A 21261-nucleotide genomic window follows, 5' to 3' on the forward strand; every position below is an offset into this window, starting at 1 on the left:
GTTATCAGTGAATCATGTCAGATGCCAGCAGGGAGAGCCCAGCCCGCTCCTGGCAAATGACAGACTGGTGTTTCAGAAACACCGGCAGGGCAGAAAGGTATGGTCACACTGCAGGATCACCTCGTTCCCAGCTGCCAGCCTTTCAGAACTGAACTAGAGTGAGTAAAATGCCAGGTGGCCTCTGCCTACCTTTCACAACACGTCACAGACCTGTGTGGAATTCCTCCCTCACCCTTTGAGACAAGTTAACATGTGTGTCTTTGCCTGCCTCCTCTACCAGGCACGAGAAACACCTTGCAGGCAGGCAAAAAGAACTTGTTTGCTTTGAAAAGGAGAGAGCCCAGGGCCGAGTCCACCCCCTGCCTTCGCCCTCCCTCACAGAAGGGATTAACCGTGCCTCTGCTGGCCTTCACCGCCCTAACCCGCCCCACACCTGTGGGTGCCTCGCCTCGCAGCCACCAGCACCTGACTTGGTGGCCTGCTCCGTGGGTGACAGGCAGCTGTTCCATAGGTGCCCCAGTGGAGCAGGCCTGGCGTGTTAGACAGGCACCACTGCCAGGCTCCAGTGCGCCGCCCCAAGGGATCACGGGGGAGGCATTAGGCCGAGGGGCACGTCGAGCCGCCTGCGCATTGACCCTGCACCTCCTAGAAACTTGTAACAAGTATTTTTGCCGCTGGCTGCTGGCACCGGGGACTCCCGGGATTGGCTGAGTTTAAAGAGGCGGAGGTAGCGGCCTGCCCACCGAGCGTGCCTGCGGGGTACCTGCGGACTCATGTCCAACCAGGATGGGGAGGCCGCCAGAGGACCCAGGGGCGCCCCCAAGAAAGGGGGTGTCGGGAGGCGCCTCCTGCGCCTTTTCTCCAGGAGCGAGGCCAGCCTGAAGGATATGGAGGAGAGGAGTAAAGAGCGGGGAGTGACGGCCATGGCAGGCAACAATGACATGTTTGGGAGCAAGAGGAAGAGTGGCCGGAAAGAGAAGAAGGACAAGGTGCGAGGAGCGCCCACTGACAGGTACTGGAGTGGAGGGAGAAGTGAGGCGCCGATTGGCTGTGAGGGCAGGAAGAGGCTAAGTGGGTATGGGGCAGAATAAGGTGGCCTGTGTATAAGAGGGAAACGACGGGTCACTGTGTGTGAAAGGGGGCGTGTCTGCACGAGAGAGTGTGTGACTGACTGACTGACTGACTGCAGGAAATGAGACAAGTCGCTGTTTAAGTAGGGACAATATACTGGTACTGCATTTGTGTTAACGGTGCCGCTGTTTGGAAGGGCAGACAAAGGTGGAGGTTTGTTATATGTTGCTAAATGATTGAAATGCAGTTAGTGATTTAAAGAACAATTCTGGCAGGTGACTGGTGATATAATGATGCATACTTGTGATTCAGTCACGGATGTATTGATATATAATATATCATGTGAGTCTGCAACCTCTGTATAAAAGCCCTTCTCTAATTTCCTTTTGAAAGGGGCAGCCAGCCACCTGTAATAAAGAAAAGACTACCTGTTCACCTGTAATAATGTATTACAGTTGAGTGCTGCCAGAGCCAGCAGCCAAGGGCAAAGGCAGGTCACACAGCATAATTAAAGCTGCAGTTTGAAAAACAAAAACAACACACACTGTTTCTTCTTCTGCTCTGATTTTCTAGATGAACTCTGATAAGCAGAAAGGAGATATTTATGGCAGCATTTTAATTTTGCCATGCTTTGTGAAATTATAGGAAAGATACTATTTCTCTGCACGTTTCTACACATTCTGAGGTACAGTGTTTTTTAAAACTGACTATTCAAATGATTCTAATAACTTTTTTTGCACCAAATATTTAACTGCTTTTTGATATTTTTTTTTGCACTAGAGATTCTAATTTTATTCTTCATGTTTACAAAAATCCCATTTATTTTAATTGAAAGAACAGCACACCAAAGATGTAAGCTATTTATTGGAAGGATGATGATTTGACCATATGTTGCAAAGGAATACAGTACTCCCGCCATACATTATAAGAAGGGCCACTGGAATTATGCGACGGGGAAGACACAATTATGTGGCAGGGCGTAGTAAATTGTGCAGCATGAAAAGTGCAATTTATGCAGCATAATGCATTACATTTTGTGATAGTGTTACTTTATTATTTTGTGATTTTTACACTTGTTACAAACTGTCTGAGCATTTGGTTGCACCTCATTAGTACCAGTTTAACACCCAAATACAGCAATAAGCAACAGAAAGATGAACAGTCAACCTTTGCAAAGGAAATTCGAAATGCGGCTGGGTTAGACTTCGCGCAATACCATTACTATTACCAAGACATCAATAGTGTACGATAAATGCTCGAGGGAACAAAAGGGAAACGGCCACCCACGTTTCAGAGTGTTCTCTGTGGACAAGGTTCACAGAAAGCAAATTACAAAACTAGATCCTGTTCCCGAGCAAATGGTAAAATCGTTTCATCAATAAGTCAGTCCATAAAAGAGTATTAATCTCGAATCTGTGTTTCACCGTTCTTCTTTATTTTCAGGTTGTCATCGCATTCAGAAGCCATAGATGATTGCACAGATGGTTCATATCAGCATATAGGTGTAACTGATGTAGCCAACACGTGTTTCGTCTTGGGTGTATCGTCCATTGACTTCCTCAGGGCAGTTGTTAACTTGAGAACAGGTCTGCCAATATCCAGGCAAGCCTGTAAGTAATCCTATTCATCATGGGTCTTAGTGTTACTTGTATCCAAGGCGGTACAGTAAAATATATCGGCATGTATCAGTACATGGAGAGTACTCCCGTCAAAAGAATCCGGCTCACAGCTGCCCTGAGGAAGTCAATGGGCGATACTTCCAAGACGAAACACATGTTGGCTACATCGGTTACACCTATATGCTAATACAAACCATCTGTGCAATTATCTATGGCTTCTGAATGTGATGAGAACCTGAAAATAAAGAAGAACACTGAAACACCGATTCTGGATTAATACTCATTTATGGACTGATTTATTGATGAAACGATTTCACCCCTTTGCTCGGGAGCAGGATCTAGTTTTGTAACCTTTGCAAAGGGCCTTCCACTGCGCAGCATCACATGCAGCTGTGTTTTTAGTAACTCTTGAACCTTTTGGGTTAGAATTTTTTTTTGTCGTCCGAATATGCAGATTATGCAGCAAGTGAAAGATCACGTGGCAAATGTGGCAATCTATAAATATGCAAAAAAATGCCATGCTGCACAATCGCATGATTCCAGTGGCCCTGAATATAAGGATATTACAAGTCATCTCGGAGTTCCATGACCTTATACCGGAACACAGCCTTTGGACTCATTCCTCTGGTCTATATGGTAACAGCACTCCTCAGTGAATTGCAATAGCCTTATAATGTATGTAAGGGAGTATTTTATCCCATATATTATACATGGGTGCCTGCAATCCCTTTAAAAAGGCCCAACTCTATTTTCCTTATTTCAGGTGCCTTGTGATGCCTCTAGTCAACTGCAAAAAAGAAATTATGTGGCCTCTCAAGTGTAATAACTTATTACAGTTGTGTTCTGGCATCGCAATGCCTGATACAAGAGCCTGCAGCCAAGAGGCAAGGCAGGTCACAGACCTTAGTTAAAGCTGCACTTTAAAAACTATTGGAGTTCCATGACCTTAAAAAGGAACTCTGCCTTTGTCCCCGTTCCTCAGTATTGTCCGGGAACTCCTCTGTAATTTGCAATATCCTTATAGCATTCTGCAGGGGGTACTTTATCCCATATACTATTTATACAGTCCTTACTACGCAGATACACTCTCATGGCACAGTCAGTGGTTGGTTATATATTGAAACAGTAGTTTGTCAAAGTTTGGCATCATGATATATAGGTACTTTCATGTGATCACTAATTGGTGATAAGTAATACTATTGTGATACAGTCACTGTATTAATATGCGTTCTTGATACAGTCTGTTATTTATGCCGTGTTGATACTTGCAAGAGATTAGGAAAACATGATACATGTGTGTGGCACAATCAACGAATGGTCATATGTGTGTACTTATGTGGTCTCTCTTTGATACCTGCACATCTTATAGTCACTAGTGATTTATTGGCATATGCCAATAATGTAGTCTCTGATTGTTGAGGTACTGCTACATGCATGCACTACATTATTTGATTTGTGATTTATTGCTATATATGTTTTTCATGGTACAGTCTCTTATTGCCATTGTATCAATGCATGCTTTTGTCAACAGTTTGCACTCTGTACCTAACAGCATCCTGGTAGTTGTGGCTGCCAAGCAGTGAAAAGACCAGTCCACGCCCAGGAAATAGGATTCAGTTGGTTCAAAGAAACTTTACTCAGAGTAAACAAACTATTATAAAACCTCCTTGGTGTCTCAGATTCGTCACCAGACTGTTTGCCACCATCTGTTACACTACACCCGTCATGTCTCGCATGGTTCCCTATGTGGAGAGTTCAGTCTTCCTTGGGGTATCAGAGTCCTCCACCCAGTGCTGGCGTGCTAGATCCAGTTGTCTTAAATCTTTTTTACGTCCTTCTTCTACTTCAATTATGTTAGCTCACAGTATTTTTTCTAATGCATTTCCTCATGGACTACTGCATCACAAGGCTACCCATTTCTTGCTGTAGGCTTGGATTCACCACATTGATGCATTGTGAGACTTGTAGTCTTTTTTGTGTTTCTGTTGAACCTATTGGACTATCAAACTTGAGAACCATAATTTGCATGAGGGAGTGTTGAGATGGATGAAGATACTCTTGTCATGTGGAGCTGTATGATAACCGTAGTCACCATCTCTTTGTATGATTGTGGCTGACCAATCATGGGGCTTCTTACTTGGGTTACTCTTGAATCATCTCGTTGGCCCATTTCTCAACCTTCTTTTACTCTCTTTCTCCTGGAAACAGAAATACTTGCCAAAGCCAATGCAGACTCTTTCCACTTGTCTATGGCTGTGGCTGCTTGTACCCATACCAATCCTGGTTTCCTGTAGTCCGCTGATTCTCAGGATACTGGTGGCAACTCTGCCTTCATGTTTCCTCCCATGGCTGCTTGAGCCCCTCTTGTCTGCGCCTTCCTGTGTTCTGCTGCTGCTGCTGATGCCCGTGTTGGCGATGCCTTCCTGTATTGCACATTAATTCATATACCACTACTCCTTTTATTAGCAGAAAAGGCAACTTTATTAAGACAGGTATATAGCATAAACTTCATGGATACAAATATTGTAAATAACTCAACCTCACTACTACATGACAAATCTAACCGTTCCCCCCAACCTTAAACTCCCTAATTAGCTCAATATTGCTTCAAGAAAAAAAACATGCTCTTCCACCGTTTCCCATTCTTCCTTCCCCACCTTTTCCTTGCATAGCTCAATCTCACGATCTCCCCCATCAGGCATCCTAAAGCTATCTGCTCTAGTATTGTTCAAAGCCACATCATTTACTCTTGACCTCCTCTGTGTTCTGTCCTCCCCGAGGGATGGATAAGCCCGCTCCAGACTGTCCACCCCCTCAAAAAATGCCTGATAAGACTCAAAAGCTACAACCTGTCTTATAGTGGCAAATTAAGCTTTCTTCAGCAACCTCAAACATTCAGCCCTGCACAAATAACCATTTCACTCTAAAATTGTTAAATATATAAATGAAAATAAAAGAAAAAACTCTTACCTAAAAGAAAGGGGGTGGGTAGGTGGGTCACATAAATTCCTTAACCGCCCTTTGCACTGCAATAGTGAATGCCTTCACTTCTGAAAATGACGCTATATAACCTACTGCTTAGCCCTGCCCACACTACCTACCTACACCTATCCGAATTCGTGGCCCGTTCCATCGTGCGAAGTCACCCATGGGGAGACTGGCTCATGTCTCGCATCCCCCCTCCATGCATCGCACAATAAGTCACATACCACTACTCCTATTATTAGCAAAAAAGGCCATTTTATTAAGACAGTTATATAGCATAAACTTCATAGATACAAACATTATAAACAACTCAACCTCACTAATATATGAAAAATCTAACCATTCCCCCGACCCTTAAACTTCCCAATTAGCTCAACATTGCGTCAAGAAAAAACCCCATGCTCTTGCAGTAGCGGCACCCCCCCCCTCCCCCCCCAGCGCCTTGAGACCCTACGGGTATGTAGCGCGCTTTACAAGTGTCACTGATTGATTGATTGATTGATCTTTTCCCATTCTTCCTTCCTTCACCACCTTTTTCTTGCACACCACACGAAACATATGATCAACAGTTTCTTTTAGATTCTCATGAGACAAAACTATTGGAACAGAACATTTTCATTGCCCTTAAGTTTATGTCTTGCCTTTTCCATTGCTGCATGACTCCTTGCCCCTCTAAACTGTTTCCTTGGAATAAATTCAGTCCAAATTAAGCAAGTACTTCCCCAGTTATTTTTTATAACAGTCAAATGCAGTTAAATCTGCTTTATTAATGTCAAGCCTGATAACTGGACTAAATTATTTTCACCTAGATGAATATCTAACAAATCCGAGCATCCTCTCATGGAGCAAAGTTCAGCTAAAATATTCATTAGGCTCCCCCAACGCTTCCTGCTTTTCCCTTTCCATACCACCTCATGTTTGATACCTGGGAGTCCAAAAGATCGGCCATAAATGTGTTGCTCTGCATAAAAAGCTGCCCCGCTTTCCTAGTGCTCATTTTTTACAGATAATAGACCATGAACGCAACCTAAATAAAAGAAACAGGCATTAGCAAAAAATTGCTTATAAAAACTATAAAGACGCTTATTTTCTAACGTATCTTTCACAACATTTTGATTTCCATCTTCCAATTCTTCTCATGTCTGACCATGACCAGCCCCAATACGAAAAGAGTGTGACCATAATGCCTAGTATCTTTCCCCAGCTTATTTAAGGCTTTTCTCAATACAGCCAAAAGGTTTGAAATAGTAATCCCGTTGCCGTTTTCATGACAGAAAATGTCACTTATTTTTCTCCCCATCAAGGTTTGAAACTTTTTACAATCTTCAACTGTGCTACAACCCTCCGCTCGCACTTGTTTAAACATACCCATTTACCTCTTCCCTACTGATCTGTTTTAGATTTTCATAGCCATATCTTTATTCCATGGTGTTCCAAAATTATCTCATCACTTTGAATGCCTGCCTATCCTCTCAAACCCAACAACTCTGACGCTCTAAAGGCGCCAAAAACTAACCAAAACATGCACAACTTAAACCTTAAACTTTTAAAGCCATAATGACAACAAAAAGGTAACTGTAATAGCAACTGTTATAACAGGTCAAAAGTCACGGATTCGCTTAACAATTTGTTATTACTTTGCTCCTTACTTAATCCCTTTAAAACTTTTGTCACCAAAACACCTTTAACAGGATCATGTCCCCACTATGGCTGACCATAAAAGTAAATTCCTGCTAATTTCCCTGCAATGGTTGTGTGTGACAAACCTTTTTGTATCAAGTGCAGCACAAAACCTAATATAATCTATTCTTTTTTTTACCGTATTCTCATCCGGAGACTCAATGCTACCATAACTTAAGAATTCTCTCGAAGCTTGTTGATAACTTCTTCTTGTGGATGAAGCTAATGAATTTTTTATGAACTCGACCATCCTCAGTCCCCCCAGGCCCAAATGTTCTGCGGGATCTGTGTCTTGTTGTTGTCTGCACCCAAAGCCAAGTTGTGAAACTTCTGCCAATTAAATTGAGACAGAGCGTCGTATTTCTTGCTCCAGGAACATGCCTAGCCTTAAAAACAATATTCAATTACAAACATTTCAACATCAAGGCTCTCAATAAACGCAATACTCTCAGATCTCTCACCTTTTGCTTGTTCACCAACTCTACAACTGCCATGTTAGCCACATTAAAGAGAACTAAGCTATTTCTGAATTCTTCACCCCAAACGTACAATGCAACAATAAATAATTAATAAATAAAGGAGCTCTAAAAAGGCTATGCTCCAACCAATGTTCAGGCCATCTCTCCGCGCACCAACGACCTTCCAAGAACAAACCAAAACCTTTGGCACCCGATACCTCTGAAAAAAATGGAATCTGCCAAATAATGTCTTCTACAACAAAATACACTGAAACTCCATTAAAGTCATCAAGAAACATAAACCAAATATGCAGGTCAGCCCTGATAGCCATGGATATTCTTATTCTGTGGTGAGGTAGATAAGCATCAGACATGGACATACCGAAGTGTCTGCAAAAGGTCCTTCCAGCCCTGACTACTCTGCATTCAAAATTTAAATAGCCTAGTAATTTCTGTACCTTCTTAAGTTCCAATTTTCTTTCATTTATTTCTGACAGCAGGAAAGACCTTATCGCCTGAACTTTTTCAGCAGGGAGGCTACCTAACATTTCTACAGTGTCTATTTCAATGCCCAGGCATGCCAACCTTGTGCTTGGACCCTCAGTTTTTTCCGGGGTCAAATGCACACCCAAGTTCTTTTGACATGTCTCGAAATTTTTGCAGAGCGTTTCTGCACTGATCTGTGTTCCTTGCACCAATTAACATAAAGTCATCTGGATAGTGACAAACCAGGTTGTGACCCCTGAACTTTATGAAAATCCATTGTAAGAAAATGCTATATGTCTCAAATTAAGCACATGAGATTGAACATCCAAAATGAAGGATCATGTCTACATAAAAGGCACCTTCAAAACGCATGCCAACCAATCCAAAATCAGTGGAATGTATAGGCAAAAGTCTAAAGGCTGAGTGTATAATACTTTTAGCAAGCTATGCCATTTTTCCTTCCGTTCGTACAAATTTCAAAGCATCGTCAGTTTATGCATAAGATACACTAGAATCTGCTTGAGAAAGAAAATCATTTACAGACTGGCCCTCTGGCCATGAAAAATGTTGCATGAGTATATATCCACCTGGTGTTTTCTTCAGCACTACTCATAAAGGGGAAACAATTACGTTTTCGAATGGGCACTGTCAAAAGGACCAGCTATTCTGCCTGCTTTTAACTCTGAACTTAGCTTTTGTTGTACTATATGCAGCAGCTTCTTTGCCGATTTGAGATTATCTGCCCATCTCTTCTGCCTTGGCCCTTGATAACCAATTTTAAAACCATCTTTGAAACCCCAAAATAATTTGGATGCAGCCTCTCTATCTGGATAATACCATAACCAATACCAACTGGGGTATGAGCTCTTTGACGTATAAAGAAATGGCTGACCTCTGCCCCGCTGCATTCTCCCTTGTTCACCAAATTTTGATCCTGTAAAACATTGGGTAAGTGAATGTTTTCCACCACATTGTGAGCATTCATGTTTGTATCGGCAACATTTCCTGCTACAAAGACCTTTGTTGAAATTCCAACATGATCCTGCATATGTTTTCCCCTTCCCATACCATTATCACAAGGGAGCTGAAGGGGCTTTAAGGAACAGGTCGCCCCTCACTCAACATATATAACACAATAAGACCTGATTCTAATCTCAGAACAGTCAAACTTGTTTCTCTAAGTATCACTATTTAGCTCCCACACTATTGTGTGCTGTGCTGGCAGTTATATATATACTGTCTCTCACTGAGAATTCCTGTTCTGTTTTCTTTAAAAATCTAACTCGGCTCCCCCTGTTTACAACCCAGTGAGTGGTGTAACAAAGAATAGAAAGGGCATGGAAAAGATTAGAGAAAAACATATTAGAAAAAATGGTGAAGAGGTATGGAGTGCCTCACGGAAGTAACACCATGGGAACCCACTGATAGGTTCTCACCAGTGGGCTCAGGTTCTCATCATCAGCACTACCAAACCATAACTGGGAACGTGCAATAATTGTGAAAATTGATAAATCACGTGGTGAGTATAAAGCAGTCGTGACGTAAGTGCTAGGATGAATCTCCCTGGTGCTCACTGTTTCTGACCCCAAACTAATAAAGTGGAACCTAATGCTTTGCGACCACCTCATTAAATTAAGAACGAGCTAAACAACCACTAGCTATCCTTCTTTATTTTGTGCCATGGCTCTGCTCACATTAAAAAGACACTCTGTTGCTTTCCATCTCCATATGGAGATAGAAGGCAACAGAGTGTCTTTTTGTCTTTATTAGTTAGGGGTCAGAAACAGTGAGCACCAGGGAGATTAATCTAGATTTTTTACTTTCAACACCAATATTTTATGTGAAGTTCGGTTTCAGTGTCTATCCAACTTGTTACTCCTACTGCATGAGAAACGTACTAAAGGTGGTTAGGTGTTTAGTGAGCTAGTGCATAATATTAAAAGAAAACAAGCATTGGCATAGCCAATAGGTCTCGCCTTTGGGACCTTATACGTGTTTAGCCATGCAACAGTTGCATAACTAAATACTTATAAGGTCCCAAAAGCGAGACCTATTGGCTATGCCAAGCGGCCGTGCGGCCGCGAAAGTGAAAGTGATCGCGATCACGATCAAACATCAAAGCGGCCGTGCGGCCGCGAAAGGGAAAGTAATCGCGGTAAAGCGCGGTGCGCACGCCCGCGCACATGCACTGTACCTCTAGGCTGGCCTGGTAGCACTTTTTGGAGCCCTCTCAATAGGTCTTGCCAGACCAGGGCATGCGCTGGGTCAGGCGAGACCTAAAAAGCACATAGCACTTGAAATTGTACTGCAGAACAAAACCTATGCCAGATTCAGGCACAGATCTTTGCATTATGGTGCAAAAGTGTGTGACCGGTGGGAAGGCAGTCAAATTGTGTGCCAGCACTTAGCAAGAGAGCAGCAATGCCATATCCTAGTACATGCTGTCTCACTTTCACACAACAAAGTGATATTGCTGTGTTACATGAAATAATAGTAAATGTGCTCCCATGGTTCTATTAGGCATGCTCAGCTGTCAAATTAAACAAGCAGTGGCAAAGCCAATAGGTTTTGCCATGCGAGTTCTATTGGCTTTGATACTAGATATAAAGCTGTGCATGCAGAGAGGTTTATCCTGATTGTAACAGCATTGATTACTAGCATGCATCTTTTTAGCTACTGAAGTTGCATTTGTAATAGTTTGGTTATTAGTCTGTATTATTACTGATATTGCGCTTTGCATTCATTATTAAATTATTTTTCAGTCGCCATTGAACACTGCATGGATTTACCTATAGCCTTGAGCTGAGGAAGGGTGGCTTTCCAGCCACTCTCATGAAAGTGTGAATGACATTGCAGGGTGGGGGTGGATACTCGGATTGAGTCCCAGGAGGGGCCTAATATTAATCTTAGGTTTAGAACAGACGGATACAGAGGGGCGAGGGAGAGGGGTGGTTGTTGGTGCCGGGGATGTAGAATAAATGGTGTGACCGACATCTTGGAAATTTCTGTCCAAATCCCTGGATTGTTGTGACTAATTTTTAGAATTACGTTGTGTCATTAATAGTGTCTAAGTACACAATTCATATGGATATGGCATGCAAACAATTAAGAATTGCACTGCAGACTTCATTGATGAACATTACCAATCAGGTAAAACAAATGTTTTATGTATATATAGACGGGCAAAAACATTGAGGCAGCAGCCGCAAGGATTTGGTGTTACGGCAAGAGCTACCAACTTTGGAACTGGAGTACCAGGTTGGAGTCACGGCATCGGCTCAACATCTTGTGATTTTGGGCAACGCTGGTCCCATCTTTTAAAGCTTCACATTTGCCTTCTTGACCATGTCAGCGAAATGCACCATAATATAAAAGGGGTTTTGTATAATACTTGTTTAATGAATAACTTTTGAACATTGGGGCAGATTTATATCCGACTTGCGCCACTTTTATGCCGCCGTTGCGTCACTTTTGTGACGCAACGGCGGCGTAAACCCTGCGCCATGTTGCGCCCCATTTACATTGTGACGCATCTATGGAGATGCGTCACGGTGTAAAGCCCTGCGCCACATGAAACCTGCGTCAGGTTTCATGTGGGCGTTTCTACTCAGGGGGGGCGTTCCGTCGCAGGAATGCCCCTGAAAAGTGACTCAGTGAAATCTATAAGATTTCACTGAGTCACTTTCCCAACGCTGATGCGTCAAAACCCTGCGCCTGCTTGAAGCAGGCGTAAGGCTTGACGCACCATGTTAGGGATAGGGTAGGTTGGAACAGTGCTGGAGTTGCGTCGCGGTTGCGACGCAACTTCAGCACTGCGCCAACCTAACACCTGCAGATGCGTCACGTATCTGCTTGTCCTTGCGCCACAATGCCCCGCATTGTAAATGCGGCGCATCTGCGATGGCGCAAGGGCAAACTTGCGTGACGCATCTTCCCTGGTGCATCCATGCTGATTTGCAGGGGTGCGCCAGGGAACATAAATCTGCCCCATGGTGTACACTATATATATATTGTTTGGTCATGCCAAAATCAGTGGTGATAGCTGAAGAAGAAAAGGCTTTATTATTTGAGAGCCATCCAATGATTTACCTAATCTTTCAGGCAATTTATATTTTATGCCGAGTGCGAGATTATAATTAAACGCTGACGTTCTTGTGACTGAAGGATGTTAAATGTTTCTCACCAAGCACGTCCGTCGAACCTTATACGGACCATTAGCAAGATGATGCCCCTGTTAAAGAAGATTCCCGAGCACAAACTCAAATACAACTATTTCGTTTTATTGACTCTTGAGAAAAAAGGACGATGGACAATGGGAAGGGGCAGTACAACTATGGACTGCAGGAGGGGGCGAAGGGTACAGCAAGATGAGCAGCAGCAACAGTGCAAGCAACAACACGAGAAGGCGTGTGGGAGACTGCCTGCAAACACATGCCCTCTTGTGGAGTGCTACAAGTATAAGTTAGAAAAAGTTCCTCCAGAAGTATGCAGCCAGTGGAAGGGCACTGGCCACTGGAAGCAGTACTTGATCCAGGGTCCACATCACGATGACAAAGGTGAGAAAGAGGTTCTGACCATCAAGGAAACGAGAGAGTCGTGGGAACCACGTGTGGGTCAGCCAAAGGTAAGTAAAGTGACTTGGGAGCCACTTGGGAGCCAGCCCATGGTAAGTAAAGGTAAGTAATGAGCAGGTTGTAAGCCTCTTTTAAGATTGGAAGTTTTTAATGCAAGAGATTTTGCAAGCATAGCACAAGCCCTTTGTAGGCAAAACCTAAAAAGGAAAATGTTTTTTATGACCATGGTCATTATGGCATAAATATTGAAGGTCCCACTCACTTTAACTGAGGGCCCCTTAGAAGGTATGGGGCCCTGGGCAGTTGCTCACTTTGCCGATGCTTTAAAAAGTCTCAAAGGACTCTCTTGTAGGAGAGCTGCTGCAATCTTTCCTGAGGGTGCCTGAAGTAATCAGGCTCCATGTCTTAGTGACAGTGCCTTGGGCACACCCAGCTTTGCCTTTCTTCTTGTAATCCGCATTAGGCCGGGTGTGACAGATACTCCTGCACTCACAATGCACGCTTCCCTTTTGCACCTTCCAGGCAAATTGTCACGGATAAGCACTTCAAGGCCACTCGCGGAGCCCCATGACCACTCCCTTTACACTCATTATTAACAATTTTCAAGATGGTTAGATAGCTCTGTGGGTTCATGTAGCTACTGCAGAAAACAGTGATATATTTAATTCCACTAGGGCCTATTTCTGTGGACCCACTTCTTCAGCACGCAGCACCTCTAGAGAACTGTGTAAAATGGTCCATGACCTTCACACTTCCACATTGCAAACTAAAGCTCTGCCTGTTTAAACAGAAGGGGGATGGGAGCATGCTGTCTCACAACCCAGCAGAGTTCGCCCCTTTGCATTATGGTGAATGCAGTTCACAATTAGCTCTTACTTGAATATCAGAAGTAGAATTTCACCAAAGTTGGTGCAGGTAGTGCTGTTCATCTTTAGACATGTGTTTCTGGATTTTATCCTTCATCTAAACAGATGAAAAACAGATTTTATCAGAGGTTGCTGAGAACATGGCCACAGGTCCTCTCAAGTCTCAGTACCTCTCACCGGCTCACAGTGGCGCTGGTGACATTTGAAAGTGGTGAGGCGTAAAATTTGTGAGGGAGTGCACGGCGGCGAGCGAGCATAGCGAGCCGGCCTGAACAACCTAAGGGGGGTTTGGGGAGGTTCTCCCCCCGAGATTTTTATAAAAAAGAGTGGGCAAACTGGGACATATTAAGGAGTTTTGGGGCCCTGGGCCAAACATATTTAGGGGCCCCGGCCCCTGTTAGGAACAGCTTTGAATATATGGGACAGTTTCAACTGTTTCCTGCCCTCTTTGACTAGGTCACTGACAGTGCACAGCCATTCCTCCAAAATTCTAAATGTGTTTACATCTATAATATTCATGGATAGTGATGGAGGACACCACCAATGAGAAAAAATGAGCTAAATCTAAGAGCGCCCAAGAAGGTGTCATAAGACTGAGTCAGCAAGATGTCAGATTTCACCAAAGTTGAAATGTCCGTCCTTCATCGTGTGTATGGCCTCACTTGAAGCTGCTCTACCATTCAATCAAATCCCAGAGGCCCTGGAGAAGTTCACGTCAGAGGCTGTTCTGTGCCCAAGAGCAAACAAGAGCACAGTGTCGAGGCATCGTTCTCAGTGTGTGGACTCAACAATGTCAATAAAGTTCATGCATATGGCTTGCTAGAGTAGTATAGACATCTCCGATGCCCGCACACCGCCCACTCTCTTCGTCATGAACTGTGCACTTGTGTTGAGTGATGCTGCCTCATTGCAGGAGGGCAGTCGGGCAGATGTGCACTACATTGTCAATGAAAGGGAATGAGCCAATGAGACGTTCTGCAATACCTTCACCAGGCTGCCTGTGTTGATTATTCACCCACACGCAGAGTGGAATGTGGCCTACTGGTGGGTACACACACAGGTGCAGGCACCCAGTCAGACACAAGCCGAACCGGCCTAACGCCGGCCGCCTCTGTATTTACAATCTCTAAATGCCTGCCTGCCTGGCCGCCTGTGTGGGAGTGTGTCCAGTTCTGACAGGGGAAACACTTTCAGTGGCACCTCGCAGTCTGGGCCCTTCTAGCCTTGTGGGCATTAGTCCCTTGTCTGCCCCTCTCTGTCACACCCTCTGTCACTTTACTCTCTCCTCACGGCTTCCCCTGTTTCTCTCCCACTGTAAAACCCTCCTCTTTCTACCTCCCTCGCGCATGTTTTCTACCTCACCATCCTTCATCCATTGTTCTGTCCATGTGTTTCTCTCCGGTCTTTGTTCCCTCTTATTGTGTCACCTGTTTCTCTCCAATCTGCTTCACGTTCTCGCTTCTGCTTCTCTGTTTCTGTAACCACATCTCCTGTTTCTCTCTCCCCTTTTCTCTCTCCCTGCCGCTTCTCGTTTGTCAACGTTTCACTACACCCCCAGCACTCTCTCACACACACACACAGGCTTGTCTCTAGCTTTCCTTTGTTTCTCACACTTGTGTGACCTTTCTTGCACTCTCGGGGCCCTGCAGTTCACTTCCCTTCCCCCGCCTGTGTTTCCCATAACTTCTCACCAGCAATGCTTCTCGCCCCCTATCTTCTTGGGTCTCTCCTCCGTTTCTCACGCTCCCTTCTCCACTATCCCATGGATCTGACGCCCCCCTCTTACTCCATACTTCTCCCTCCCTTTCAACCTCCTCCTGCACACACAGAGCTATGCAGTTTCAACTTTGCGCCATAGAGACCCCTCACCCCCGGATATCCCCAGCACACCCTGCAACCCTAGCCCCTCTTTTGTTTTTCCTCGTCTTTAGGGGTTCACACCTCTCTCACGTGCTTTTCAACCTCACTCCTACTCCCCCTCTCTGATTCTCTGCCTCTCTCTCTTTCTGCCCACAGTCTTGTTCTCTCTCTGTCTCCCCTCACAGACGGGTCTCTTCAGCCCCTGTGTTCCCTAACACTCTCCTGATGGCGCTCTGCTGCTCGCCACCCTATCTGGGAGTTGTTGATCACCTGCTGCTACCGTACCTAGAGCTCCTTCCGCCTAGTGGATTCCCTGCAACCCGAGACTGTGACTAGCTTGCAGCGTCTGGTTATGGCTTCTTCTGAAGGGAGCTTTTCCTTTCACTGCTTCACCGCTTTCACGTGTTCATGGGCTCACGGGCATGCTGTCCGAGGCTCAGAAGCCCGCTACCCGCTAAGCTCCGTCTGCAAGCCCCACTGCACACCTCACGTTCGCACCCAAGTGACTTTTCCAGTTTAGACCTCCAAACGTGTAAATGGTGTACAAGTAAACTTCTTGTAACACCTATTGGGGGACAGAGGCGGTTGGTGACTAGAAAACTAATTTCCGGAGTCTCGATCCATACCATTTTATGCTGGTTTCCCTCCTGAACGATAAACATCCAACACACGAACACATGCTGCGTGCTAATTATTACGCAAATGAAATCGGAGCTGCGTAGACGAACTCTTCCACAGCCCACCCCCCCAGCTTTCATTGTCCAATCAGGAGGCTTAAACAGTGGCGCAAACATGAATGGAGTGCTTCAGTTGTTGCCACCCACTTCACTTTGTCAATGTAGGCCAGCCCTGCCCCTTAGCATTTAGTTCAACGGCGCTCTGCTGAAAACGCCTGGGCTACAGTATAAGCGCCCTATTTAAGAGTTAATCATTGCTGCTTCCTCCGGCCACTCCCATCATGCTGACATCACTCTCCTTGTGTGTGCCTCGAGGGCAAGCAAAAGCCCCGCCCCAGCCAGCACATGCGCAGGAGGACTCGTCCCTGACCTCTCCCCTTCAACAACAAAAAAAGTAGAATTTGCACGAAGCAGGGAGCACTTAATTTAAAGCTGCTCCACACGGTGTACATTCTCTCTCTTCTCCCGGATGCTAGTAGGGCAACGTTTGTTTCGCCCATTAATACCAGCCGCCACTGCAGGCTCATCTCCAAAAGCTCATCAGCTCACTGGTTTAAATGTGCCTTTTTAAACAGAAGGGGGATAGGAGCACACTGCTTCACCTCCCAGCACAGTTCACCCCTTTGCATTACGGTGAATGCAGGTCACAATTAGCGCTTACTTGAACATTAGTAGTAGTATTTTACCAGAGGTGGTTCAGGTAGTGCTGTTCATCTCTAGACAGGAGTTTCTGGATTTTATCCTTCATCAGTAGAGATCCAAAGCAAATTTTAACAGGGGTTGCTGAGAATGCTGTCACAGTTTGCTCGTGTCTCATTATCTCTCACCCGGGGCACAGGCGCATCTCAAAAAGCTCATCAGCTCATTGGTTCAAGTGAGCCTTTTTAAACAGAAGGTGGATGGGAGCACACTGCCTCACATCCCAGCACATTTCAACCCTTTCCATTATGGTGAATGTAGTTCACAATTAGCGCCTACTTGAATATTAGTAGTAGTATTTAACCAAAGTTGGGGCTGGTAGTGCTGTTCATCTCTAGACTCGTGTTTCTGGATTTTATCCTTCATCGGTAGAAATCAAAAACTGAATTTTATCAGTGGTTGCTGAGAATACTAATATTCAAGAAAGTGCTAATTGTGAACTGCATTCACCATAATGCAAAGCGGCAAACCCATTCCCCTTCTGTTTAAATCTCTCCCTTCCTTGAAGCTATGCAATGAATTAGCTAGTTTCTTAAGATGGTAATGACATAATAGAATTACCTTTTGAACTCAACAGTGATGCTCAGAAACATGATGTTTATTTGATGCATGTGAGCTCTTAAGAGTGGAGAAATTTAATCATCCATTTCCAACCAACATAGCATCTGATGTCCCCTCAAGATCCAAGCCCCACACCAATTGTTGCAACACTCTTTGGAGAAATGATGGGTAATTGGACATTTCTTCCTGTCTGGAGTTGTTCCTAAGTTCTGAAACAAGCAACTGAGCTTCCAATGCTTATAAAATCTCTTCACACCACAAGTATTTGTCAAAAGTTTGCCTAAATTCTTATTTCCCTTTTCTGACTAAATATCCTAAAAGAACTGCTGTTCGACCACTGGTCTGGTATTACAGGATTTGATGCTTTCTGTCTGAGTGTTGCCAGATGCTTGCCATTGGTCCTGTTGGCTCATAATCCTCTGCAATTCTTTGTGGTAGCACAGAGTTCAGTACTGTCTTTGTTTCTTAACCTCAACTGGGTACTGTGGGTAGACTTAAGCCATTCTTTTTCCTTGTTATTTTACATGTACACCAATAAAACGCAGAGCCTTCTCTGGATAAATGTAGTCTGGGTGTGTCTCCTACAGGCCTCTGAGGGATGGAGCCCTGGCTACAAACTTTAGATTGATGGGGTTCTGGATATATCTCCTACAGCCTCCAGATAAAGGCCTGGATGTGCCTTCTAAAATCTTCGGAAAGGAGGACTGGGAGTGTATTCTATATGCTCCGGATGGATTGAGTTCTTTCTGCGTGGATGAAGTTGTGTGTGCACATTTTTCACAAGTTTCAGGTTGAATAGTGTTCTGGGTTTGATGACGTCTACCAACTTCTTGTAGATGGAATTCTAAATGTGCATCTCATAAACTGTGGATACATGCAGTTCTGTGCTTGTTTTCTATATATTACAAATGGATGTAGTTCTTTGTATGTATTTTATCAGTCCTAATAGATGGAGTCCTGTGTTTGTCTCCTGCCACCTCCAGATTGTTGGCACCAGTATTTGTCTCCTACAGCTTCTAGAGTTCTGTGCCTGTCTTCCAGAACCATATGATGGACAGAGTTCAGGGTGTTGCTCTTACAACCACTGGATGGATCGATTTCTTGGTGTGCTTTGTACAGCATCTGAAATTATAGAGTTCTTAATGTATGGATAGAGTTCTGTGTGTCTTATACAATCTTCAGGCGGAGGAAGCTCTTTGTGTTTCTAATACGGCCTCTGGGTAGCATTCTGAAGGTGTCTTCTTCCAGTTCTAGATAGAAATAGTTCTTGATGTGTATCCCATAATCTTCAGATACATGGTGTTCTGTCTCTGTCCCCTGCAGCCTCTTGGGAGTGTATTTTATAATCTCTAGATAGATGGTGTTCAGCATGTTTCTCCTGCAACGTTAAGAGTGATTGAGTTTTGTTTGTGGCCTATACAACCTCAGAGTGGATTTCTGGATGAAGCTTCTTTCAGTTGTGGATGAATGGAGTTCAGAGTTTGACATCTTCTAGTTCAGATGCTTGGAGTTCTTCTACAAACATTGGCCTCTGCCTGGCAGCAGTGCATAGCTGGGTGAATAGTAAATGGCTGAAATTTAATCCACTGAAATCGGAAAGGTTATCTTCTCTTTTACACCAAACTCCGGAGATTCCAGCACAGACAAAGAATGGCTGAAGGTCTGGTTGTGTTTCTTATAAGTTCTAGCTGGATGGAGTACTCTCAATATGGTAGGAGTTCTAGCTCTGCCTTCTGGAGCCTTTAGTAGATGGAGATGTGTGTGTGTTCTGCTGGTCCCAGATAGATGGAGTTTTGGACGGGTATCCTAAAAGCTCAATCCATCTCTCATGTACCCTATGAGCAGAGTTCTGGCTTCATCTTCTTAACCTCTATATTGATGGAGCTGTTGGTGCATCTACTACAACCTCTGGATGGAATTCTCTATGTGTATTCTACCAGATCTGTATGGACAGAGCACTATGTTTTCCTTCTCCCACCCCCGGATGGATAATGTTCTGGGTGTATCTTCTACCAGTTTCCAGTGGATAGAGTTTTGTAGGTGTCTTTTTCAACCTTTAGGTAGTTGGAGTTATGAGTCACTCTAGGATTTCTAGGATTGTTTTCTACTGGATCACGATAGATGATGTTCTAGGTGTCTCCTACAAATTTTAGCCTCAGCCTGACAATGAATAACTGAATAAAAAATGCTAAAATGTATTCCACTGACATCGTAAATAGCATCTTTTCATTCTCACCAAATTCTGGACATTTTAATTAAATTTGTGGCCAACTTCTTGGAGTATCCACGCATATTGACTCTTATGTTGCATGATCTATGTGCTATAGCCAACACAAGTTCTATTCTTGGCACCATAGGTTTATGCAGCAACAGGTGGGTCAATGCTTTGGTACAATCAAGATTTGATTTTCACACCAGGCTTTATGTGGGCCTGCCTGCAGGAGAGAGGGTAATCTGCAGGAACCACAAACTGAAGGTTCAAGGCAATTATTTTGACTTGACCACAGAGAACACAATACAGAGGCCCTACATGCTGTCCATTCTCTCCAATTTGCTAAATGGGTTAATTTTAAAGTAATGAGGCTTAGGGTTTTTCATCAAACTCGTCCCAGTTTTATGATTGACAAATTCATGAACTATGTTTCTTTCAGATCATTTTGTTCTTTCCACCATCTTCTCTGAATCCTTTTAGTAAGATGGTCCTTGTGGGATTCATAATTTTCTCCCTTCTGGCCTCTGAGCTTTGGAATGCTCTCTTGAGCAGACTCGATTAGTTGATGACCACCAGCATTCAGCAAGAACAACAAAACCTAGCTCCTCCATTAGTAACCCGGACTTCTTCTAGACAGCTTTCTTACTCAGCACCAAGATGCCCTCAGGCGAAATATGCACTTAGTAAAAATATTTAACGTAACATTTTCTAAACAATAGTTTTCAAACAATAGGTCATATATTTATTTACTAGTGGGCGTTCAGATGTTCTTTTGAGTCTCTTGTCTCGCACTTTTGTTTATAATATTTTGCTAATCCAGCAGCAGAGTGTGCTATTACTACCTTTGACAATATTCTGCTAAGAGCATCTGTCTGATATTGTATTATATAGTTTATATAGCACATTCATACCACTGGGGTGGTCCTAAAGTGCTATGCGGTACTTGTCTTGTAGTCATGATCAATTTGTATGGCTTGGGAGTGTACGTTCAAATAGTGGCGTATATGGGACTCATTGGATATCGTTGTAAGACCCATAGGCATCCTCCAATGTTCTCACTGCTTATCTGGTACTGCCCATGAGCATGTTGAGTTTGCAGAAGGGTAGGAGGCAGAGCAGATATTGCTGTACTTATTGGTACATACAGTCTCCATGTTGGGTCTAGGCCAGTGCATCCATTGTTGGCTTCTCGGTGGAGCTGGTGTTGTACAGTTGTTGGCCTGAAACGTATACTGAAATCAACAGGAGAGGAAGGGAACAATTCAGGAGCACTCCTACTCCCCTCGAATTCAATCAAACAATCAACAGAGGAGTGTGTCAATTTTATAGAAAAAGGAAGCGCAAGCATGTACAAAGTCACAGTAAGAATCTACTGTTGAGAAAACCCACTAGGTTTTTAGAAAAGCCCTCACTCACCAACCTGGTTGGTGACATGCTTCATCATTGGGCCCCACCAGGAGTGGCTGAATGCCACCCTAGTGTGTTGTGACGCCAGTTTACTGTGGAGCTGGTA

General features: G+C 44.0%; 1 protein-coding gene across 1 annotated transcript in view; it reads left to right on the plus strand.

The window, feature by feature from the left end:
* The first annotated feature begins 467 nt into the window (after positions 1–467).
* Positions 468–21261, plus strand: part of CRYBG2 (crystallin beta-gamma domain containing 2) — a 462035-nt gene continuing 441241 nt past the window's right edge. The window contains exon 1 of the mRNA XM_085647746.1: positions 468–1012. Coding sequence (XP_085503872.1) covers positions 774–1012 — 239 coding nt within the window. The 5' untranslated portion in view covers positions 468–773. The remainder of the gene's footprint in view (positions 1013–21261) is intronic.

The sequence above is a fragment of the Triturus cristatus genome, chromosome 3_2, assembly GCF_964204655.1.
Source record: "Triturus cristatus chromosome 3_2, aTriCri1.1, whole genome shotgun sequence".
Taxonomy (NCBI): domain Eukaryota; kingdom Metazoa; phylum Chordata; class Amphibia; order Caudata; family Salamandridae; genus Triturus; species Triturus cristatus.